Below are 9,656 nucleotides of genomic sequence, written 5' to 3' on the forward strand. Positions count from 1 at the left end.
TCAGAAATTATATAAATATTACAATCAAATCAGATTATTAAAAGATTTCAGATGCCGGTTATTTCAGTTTTTCATCCTATGATCTCACTCACAATTTCTCTAAAGAGTACCAAAAATATAACTTTTCACTGTGGATGATTTATTTTATATTAGCTTATGTAGTTTATGAAACTTGAGAATTTTAATACTTACTGACATTGTTCATTTTAATGTGCAAAATTTTCCAGTTGTTTTATTTTTATATTTTAAAACAATCAGCATTCTCTTTTGGCTAGAGAGATTACCTTGCAATAATTGAGACCTGAGTTTTATCCTCAGAGCCAATGTTTTAAAAAACATGAAAGTTGGATATGGCATCAAGTGCTTGTAAACTTAGCACTGGGAATGTAGAGATGGTTCAATTCTTGGGGATTACTGGGCAGCCAGTCCAACCTATTTGATGATTTTAAGTCATTGAGAGACCCTAACCAAAAAAAAAAAATGATGGATACTGGAGAGATAGTTCAGCAGTTAAAAATATTAGCTGCTCTTCTGGAGGACCTGGGTCCAACTCCCAGCACCCACAAGCAGCTCACAACTGTCTATTATCCCAGTTCCAGGGGATTCAATGCCATCTGGCCTCCTCAATCACCAGTCACAAACATATTGAACAGACATATATGTAGCAAAACGCCCATGCATACACATACGATAATTAAATAAAATTAAAAATAAAAAGGTGGACAGTACCCGAAGAACAATACTTAAGATTGTCTTCTGGTCTCCACCAGCATGCATGTATACATGTGCACACACCTGCTCATGCACAGAGACATACACAACCCCCACATTTACACATACATAAAAAGAAATACATGTTTTATTTGCTGTTATTTGTCAAATTAATTCCAAACATAACATGTAAACATGATTTTATGATCCCAGCGATTGTAAGTCAGAAGTCTAGGATAATTTATCTGAGTCCTATGCCTCAAGATCTTTTAAAAAGCTGCAATCAAAATGTAGGCCACGCCAAGCATTTTACAGCCCACTGTCCATGGTAGCACTTCTGTTCAGATGGTCCTGGGGTACAAAGAGAACAGTATGAGTAAATCATAGAGAACAAGCCAGGAATCAACACACTTCTATGGCCTGTGCATCAGTTTCTTCCTTCTAGTTCCTGTCCTGAGTTCCTGCTCTGACTTTCCTCAGGGATGGACTTATAATTAATAAGGTGAAAGAAAATCTTTCCTCCCCAAGTTTGGTCATGGTGTTCTATTACAGCAGTAGAAATTCTAAGACAGTGTTTTCACAAATGCAGATTTACAGTCTAAAGATTGTGTCTGCATCTATTCAGACAGTGCTCAAGCAATGATAAGCAAGAAATATAGGGTTGTAAGAAAAATAAAGGGGGTTACAGTAGGCATATTACTTTTAAGCTCTGTATGATCCACTGGAAAACACTAGAAGTTAATTATAGTTCCTACTAAGAATGGAGATAATAAGCATATACATATCCATAATCTTTTAGATGCTGCAGAATCACCAAAGAAACTTGTTAAAAAATGAACATTCTAGATTCCTATTTAGTGAACCTAGGGTGGAACCTTACATCCATGCACAAACCCATAATTTAATGGACTCCAAGTGATTCTTGCCCTGGTAACAGATTAGTATACTGTCAGGAACATTTAGGCATGTCTAAATAATTCTAATGTTCTTTTATAAATTGCAAGCAATCTCTTCTAGAAAAAAAAAGAAGTTAAACATTCAAAGTTATTTATCTAGCTAGGAACTGCACTCAGACAAAATAAAATAAAATGAAACAGCTCCAACCCAAATATTATTTTACTCCTTTTTGAACATGTCTGTGCCTAGCCAGACAGAAATCATAATATGTTCAGCAGACATTGCATTCTTTATCAGGAAATAGCAGGAATGCTGGACTAGTGCAACCTGGTCTGGTCTTGAACACTGCTTGGTACCTAAAGGGAAACATATGCAGATAGGGCTCTTACCCAGCAGATGAGGATGGGTGAAAACCAGATAAGCCACTTATGTCCTTGTTTCACTGTGTGAAAGCAATGTCATACTTGATGTGTAAAAAATTATTTGGCTCATTTGTGTGGCTAAGGGACTCAGTTTCTGTTAATGAGTCTTCCGTGGCCTTTCTTATTTTATAAAATAATTAAAAGTATTTCTTTCCCCAACATACAGAGAAACAAGCAAATCTATTAGTCTATATTTCTCACAACAAATTGATTGGATTTAGAACTGCCGAAAGGATTACTAAATAGATCCCTGTTTCTACGAAGGTGACAACAATGACAGGAAAGACTCACCCCTAACGAGGACAGTATGGTCCCATTGGCTGAGGTCAGGGATGGAATGAAGGCAGAAAAGCAGTGGTGTCCATATTCTCACCCTTTCTGATACACAACATGCTTCCCACAGTGACAGGCTAAAATATCTACAATCAGGAATCAAATTAAATCCTTTCACCTTTTGGGTTGCTCATGTCAGGTGTTTTATAACATAGCCAAAAAGTGTAAGATCATACTTTTATGTTACTGGTAGTTGGGGTCTGGACAAAGTGTTTTCACATCCCAGGTCTCATAATCAAAGAATTGAAAATAAGGGCTCATAGATTTGCTAAAGAAGCAATATGAATTCTGCTCAAAGCAAAGCAATGGTGTGGGTTATAGAGGGATACATTGCCAAGATTGACAGCAAACCATGTGACTGAGAACATTCAAGGGCTCCATTATAGTTCAGGGCTTACTTTTATGGGACTTAAGAGGTTACTGCAGGACATAGTTTGGGTGATTCTCTTACTTTGATTGACAGATCAAGTTGTACATTCATTTTCCCTAATGTGCATGTCCCTTCCCATGATGCATCTGATTTTAATAATACACATGCCCACTTATGCAAGGCATATAATGGTAAGGATTTATCCTAAGAAATAATTGTGCCTAACTGTGCATATACCCAAAACAAGTCTAAGCCAGATGGATCAACCATTCTACTGTCCACACTCAGATACCTTGGAAATTCACCTGAATAGAAACAATCTAAATATGATTGTTAGCAGGTAGGTGGGAAAACACACTTGTTCAGAGATGAGAGTATGTGGACCATGACTCAAGTAAGGGACTGAGTGAGTTTCAGATTGCTAGCTGCATTGTGTGGAAAGGAGTGTGTGTATACTACACAAAAGTAGAAGGAATAGGTTGCAAAGTGTATTATTATACCATGGGGAGATGTGCATAACCCAAACTAAATGGGGGACCCCGGGTACTAAAATGTTTCCTATGGTTGTCTGCCTTATTTTACAGAAATGAGTCCCAGTATTAATCATTTTACAATTTAATTCAACCACTTTTCCATTTCTGTATGGCATATATAAGTAGCATTTAAATAAATACTAAGAATGCCTTTTAAATCTGCTTTATTAGCTTCACAATATATAATGAGCATCTTTCCATGCATTAGATAAATTCTGCTAACAAAAAAAATTTTAAGACTGAGTCAAAGACACAAGTTTCAATTAAAAGCTGGCAGACGTGGAGACCCATGGGAACAAGTAACATCAAAAAATTTACAGCAGTACATGACAAAATTTACGTTTTAGAGTCAGGGGTCCCCATATCATCTTCAGAGAAAACCTCAGGACTCTAGGGCATAAGGCAAAACTCATCGTGATGGTCATGGTGAGGCGGGTCAGTGCTAACCGCCCGCATACTATGGCTCAGCTGCCTTCCCCTTAACTTCTCCATGAGCTGCCTTCTCACATCCTCCCCAAGCCTTTCCGCGTTCTCATCTCTCATCCTTGCCTGGGGCTCTCCAGCCCTATGCACCAGGTCCCATCTATAGTGCGAGATGGGCTGCCTAACGCGGAACCGCCTGCGACTTCCTCTAGGCACACTGCTTTCCAAATCGGAAGGCCCGGCCACAGGTGCCTCCCTTTTGTTAGCGTCTTGCGGCTTTTCTTCTTTCTCCTCCTTTTCCTGGTGGTCATTTTCCATGTTGAGGTTTTTGACTCCTTGATCTTTGGACTCCATTTCTCCTGGAAGATAAGAGAACTGTTGAAAGGTTCAGCACCGAGGACAGAGGCTCATTTTCCACCATTCACTATCTTGGTTGTCTCTTATGTTTATTTTGTTTTTCAAATTGTATTTTCTACCTGAACGGCCCACTACGCCCTCTAGGGGGCCGCAGTCCCAGACCCTCCATCCCCACAACCCACCATTTTCCCTGCAGATCTATCTTCAAGGCTTTCTGCAAGTATCAAAATGGAGGATGGAACTGTGGGGATGGTGGGTGGTGGAGGGAGAGTTGGGAGGTAAAATAAAGGATTAAAACTGGGAAGGAATGGATGGTATGGGGGGTGGCATGGGGGAGACTGACGTCCAAGACAGGGCTTTCCACACCCTCCTCCATCCGCCCCCCACACTGCCCCTCAACCGACCTGGGCCTATCCCTTGTTGAGTAGTCCTCTCAGTTCTCGCTGCTAGAAGTGTCGCCTGGACTCTTGTCTAGTAGACCTGCAAACAGAGTGGGATGGAAGCCAGTCGGCGCGGAGCTCAGTACAGCACCGGAACCCCTTGCACTCCACTGCTTATCCCCCTACGGGCCTCCCACAGCTGCCACCAGCCCGCCTCCTTCCCTACACTCCAGGGCTAGGTCCCATGCTCTCCTCCACAAGTCCACCAGGCCTCCTTGAGGTGCCCCTTTCCGGGCGCAGCCACGGTTCTCTTTGCGGTGCAGAAAGCCGCGAGGCCGCTGCGCCTTCCTCCTTTCCGCGCCGCCCCATTGGGAAACTGTCCCCCTCAGGACCAATGCGTGCCGGCCTCTTACCTGCTCCTCTCCCTCAGGGCCAGACGCCAGCCCGCCGCGCGCAGGGAAGCACAGAGCTAGTGGCCAGACGCTAATGACGACTGCATCCAGGGCTGCGTCGCTCTGCAGCCCGGGGTCACGTGAGGGTCTCACGTCACTGCCAGGCTTGCTCCCCAGCCTTGGTGGCCAGTGCGACAGGAGCCCCGCCCCTGCCCCCCACCGCGAGTGCCCAAGTCCTGCCTCACCTGTCACTCATCCAGATCCTCTCCAATCTGATGATCCACAAGTGGCATCAGCTTCTGGAGGTTGGATGTCTTTGGTCTCTGTTGCCAGGGAGAGTGTGCAGCATCCTCCTTGGTTAAGCACCACCACACCCTCATCCTAACTTTCTGCTTTCTCTCTTCTTTCCGTCTAAATAGGTCCTTTCTATTAATTTCTTTTTATTTTATTTTCTTTTTAAATATTAACGAGTCTCAGCCACAACTGGTGGCTCACCCTTGAAATCCAGGCGCTGTGGAGGCTGAAACAGGAGATTCACCATGAATTGGAACTAATGTAGAATACATAGTGAATTTCAAGTCAGCTTGGGTCACAGAATGAGATCCTCTTTCAAAACAACAAATTGTCATGACTCAATTTTGAAAAACAGATTTTTTAACAGATGTTTGAAGCTGGCAAAGTAACAAACAAACAAATAGCAAAAAAAAAAAAAAATTATGTTCACCTGTGCTACATTCAATATGTTTACTGATTGCCACAATTTTTAGAACATGCTTGTTTGCTTGAAATTTTTTTCAGAAAAAAAAAATTTAGAAGAGAGGATCTCCCTGGACAGAAATTGTGTTTCTAAAATCAGTTAAGTGTATCTTAAGAAACAAGTCTAAAACTGTGGTACATTTACACTATGGACTACTCAGCTATTAAAAACAAGGAATTCCCGAAGTTTGTGGACAAATGGATTGAACTAGAAATTATCATAATGAGTGAGTTAACCCAGAAGCAGAAAGACTCAAATGGTATATACTCACTTATATCTGGGCACTAGCCCAAGGGGCATGTCCCATGAAAGTCTTCACTTACCAGGAAAGTGGGACAGAGGTGAAGACTTCCTACTGGGAGTTTAGGTGGAAGAAGCATGGGAGAATGGGGAAATAGAAGGATCCAGAGGGTCCTAGAAACCTACAAGTAGAACATTATGATGGGCAGATCTGGGCCCAGGGGTCCTGCTCAAACTATGGCACCAACTAAGGACAATACGTGCAGTAAACTTCGAACCCTTACCAAGATCTAGCCAATGGACAGGACATTCTCCACAGTTGAGTGGAGACTGACTTTCACATGAACTCTGGTGCCCCATATTTGACCACGTCCCCTTGGTAACATGGAGGTCTGACGGCACTCAGAGGAAGGATAGCAGGCTACCAAGAAGAGACTTGATACCCTATGATCATAAACAGGGGAAGGAAGTCCCCCTCAGTCACAGTCATAGGGGAGGAGAGTAAGGGGAAAGCAGGAGGGAGAGAGAAATGGGAGGATACAAGGGATAAGATAACAATTTAGATGTAATAAGAATGAATTAATAAAATATTTTTTTAAAAAAGAAACAAGTTCAGTTGTTAGAGCATAGCAATTTGTTGGAAATATTCTCTTTCCTTCTGGGGCCAATACCAAGTGTTCATAAAGAAGTCTGTTCTGTTTTATCCTATTATCACCATCATTCTTTAACTGTGGAATGCCTTTTGCTAGCAACTAAAAAGTAATGGCTATTACTGTGAATGGCTTTAAGACCTAAGCAAAGGGGGAAAAGCTATGTGGGTACCCAGGCAGGTTGGAGGATATCCGAGCATCCCTGCTCTGAGAAGAGGTTAGGAAGGCACTGGGTTTCCTACCACCAAATTTCAGAACCTCTCATTTCCTACATTTAGGTTCCTGTTGCATATTTCAAGCCACATGGAGAAATCACCTTTGATTTCTCTTCTCCAATTCTTCCACAAGTCTTCCCCAAGTGAATTGCCTTCTAGCATTGATTAGAGGCCTGCTCCCATATCGGAAACCACAAAAGTATTCTAAACTTTTGTAGATTCCATGTAAAGTACACATGTGTCTGTTGAGGGGCAAGGAGGCTCCCAAGACTTTCCCCTCAGCTCAGGTAGAATCCTGTCTGGGTTGTGGTTGTTAACTCTGTAGGTTTCGAGGTGTGGACTGCTGGGACCCTTATCAGAACTGCTTCTCCTCCAGACTACTGAGGCAAATACAGCAAGTGCCAGTCCAGCTGGGGATACAGAGAGATCTCAATTGAACAACATAATGATGTGCCCTGGGGCTCTACAGAATAAACTAAAAGAAAAACAAAACGCAAGGCCAAACTTATCTCATGGCAAGAAATAATAAAGATTAAGACAGAAATTAATGAAATAGAAACTAAAAGAACAATACATACAACCGAAGATCTGGTTCTTCAAGAAGACTAACAACACTCATAACATCTTAGCCAAACTAACAAAAGAGAGAAAACTCAAGTCAGTAAAAATAAGATATGAGAGGGGAGTTGTTAAAACAAAATTCAATTATGGAATAATTAGAAAAGTTTTATTCTAAAAAGATAGGAAGCTCTAAAAACAATAAATATATTTCTCAACTCCTATTTTCTACTGAAATCAAATCCAAATTAAAAAGACACACAACAAGCAATAAGATTGAAACAGTAAGCAAAAGTCTTTCCACAAGGCAAAGTCCAGAACTGGACAGATTAATGTTGAGTTATACTAAACGTTAAAGGAAGATCTAAAACCAATACTTCTCAAACTGTTCCACAAGATAGAAATGGAAGGAATGCTACAAAAGTAATTCTCGGAAGCCAGTTATTACCCTGACAACAAATCTGTGTAAAGACATAGAGAAAAAGAAAGCTACGAGCCAATTTCCCACATGAAAATAGATGCAAAATTTCTCAACCAACAGGATTAGAAGCACTCAGATAAAAAGGGCTCATGAGCTCCCACCCCTAAACCAGGAGCTATGGACAGTTGATGACTTCTGAAGAAGGGAGGGCCAGGTTTTTTAAAGGGTGTCATCCCTGGGAGGTCGACCACACTCTAGTGTATGCCTCCATAATGGGAAGTATATAGACAAGACAAGTTGGAGTTAGTGAGCTTTTGAGTTTTGAAAAGAGGTCAAAAATATTGGGAGATATTAAAATATTATTTTTTAAATGAAAAATAAAGACATTTATTTTCAGAAAAAGAATGTTAGTGTATATGTGTATTACAGGCATGTATCTCTATAGTAATGCTATAGTAAAATATTGCATGCTAGATGGCTTAAAGCTACAAAAAATGTCCTGGAATAATTTAGAATAGACAAAACATAAATCAAAACAATAAATACTGAATAAATACTGTAGCCAACATTATACTAAATGTGTCCTCTAAAGTTTGGAAGAATAGAAGGGGCCTACTCTCTCTACTCTTTTCTTTTTTAATTTACTCACTTTACAGCCTGATCCCAGCCCCCTCCCTCCTCTCCTCCCAGTCCCAAGTTCATGAACCTCTCCCCTCATCCCCCTCCTTCTTCTCAGAGAAGAGGAGGCCCCCAAGGGGTACCAATTCATTCTGGCATCTCAAGTCCCAGTAGGACTAAGCTCATCCTCTCCCATTGAGGCCTGACAAGTAGCCCAGGTAGGGGGAAGGGATCTAGTGGCGGGCAACAGAGTCAGAGACAGCTCCTACTCCAATTGTTAGGGGACCCACATGACGACCAAGCTGCACATCTGCTACACATGTGTAGGGGGAATCTAGGTCTGGCCTATGCAAGCTCTGGTTAGTGGTTCAGTCTCTGTGAGCCCCCATGGGCCCAGGTTAGTTGACTTTGTAGATCTTCTTATGGTGTCCTTAACCCCCTACAACTCTCTCAATCCTTCCTCCCACCCTTCCACACTATTCCCCAAACTCTGCCTGTTGTTTGGCTGTGGGTTTTTGCATCTGTTCCCATCTTCTGCTGGATGAAGCCTCTTAGCAGACAGTTATGCTAGGCTCCTGTCTGCAAGCATAGCACAGTATCATTGATAGTAACAAGGGTTGTCTTTCTCCCATGGGGTGGGTCTCAAGTTGGGCCAGTCATTGGTTGGACATTCCCTCAATCTTTGCTCCATCTTAATCCCTACCCTTCTTGTAGGCAGGACAAATTTTGGGTCCAAGGTTTATGGGTGAGTTGTTGTCTCCTTCCCTCCACTGGAAGTCCCACCTAGCTATAGGAAGTGTTGACTTCAGGCTCCTTAACACCCCCACCCCTGCTGCTAGGAGTTTCAGCTAGGGTCACCCCCATAGACTCCCCTGCCCCAGAGATGCTGCTTCACCAATTTCTGATATCCATCCTCTCTCCCAGTCCTCTCCCCTACCCCCCCCCCCTGATCTCCCCACATCTGATCCCCATCCCCATTGTCCTCCCCACCCACTCTCCTTCCCAGTTCCCTCTTTTTATTTACTTCAAATAGGAAGAAACAAATTGAGTTAAGAGAGGGAACTTTAAAAAAGCTTGACATTTACAATAAAATGATTACAACTGGAGATCATTGTGTTAAGTAAAATAGATACTATATGTTCTCTTTTATATGTGGGTCATAGCTTTTGTGTGTGGGGAGGTCATCAAACTGGCAATGGGACGAGAGGAGAAAAGGATGTTGAGGAAGAGGTGGAGCACTATAAAACATTTGCAACGTGACACAAAAATGAGATAACTAGGGGTGGAAAGATCCAAGTGGGTAGAGAAAAGGATTCTGTTAAGAACCCGTTTGTAAATGCTATAATGAAACATAATTAATGATGCTAATTTAAAACTTT

At 41.9% G+C, this 9,656-nt stretch overlaps 1 protein-coding gene across 2 annotated transcripts in view; it reads right to left on the minus strand.

Moving 5' to 3' along the window:
• Positions 1–3,413: 3,413 nt before the first annotated feature.
• Positions 3,414–9,656, minus strand: part of LOC127185087 (protein BEX2-like) — a 144,828-nt gene continuing 138,585 nt past the window's right edge. Inside the window, exons 1-2 of one of the 2 annotated variants that reach the window (XM_051141633.1) lie at positions 4,451–4,597; positions 3,414–4,048 (exon numbers count right to left, since the gene is read on the minus strand). In XM_051141633.1, the coding sequence (XP_050997590.1) occupies positions 3,657–4,043 (387 nt within the window). In that variant the 5' untranslated portion in view covers positions 4,044–4,048; positions 4,451–4,597 and the 3' untranslated portion in view covers positions 3,414–3,656. Of the gene's footprint in view, positions 4,049–4,450; positions 4,598–9,656 lie in introns of those variants that run through there. The other variant, XM_051141634.1, reaches the window with a different exon arrangement.

This window comes from Acomys russatus, chromosome X, assembly GCF_903995435.1.
Source record: "Acomys russatus chromosome X, mAcoRus1.1, whole genome shotgun sequence".
In the NCBI taxonomy this organism is placed as follows: Eukaryota; Metazoa; Chordata; class Mammalia; order Rodentia; family Muridae; genus Acomys; species Acomys russatus.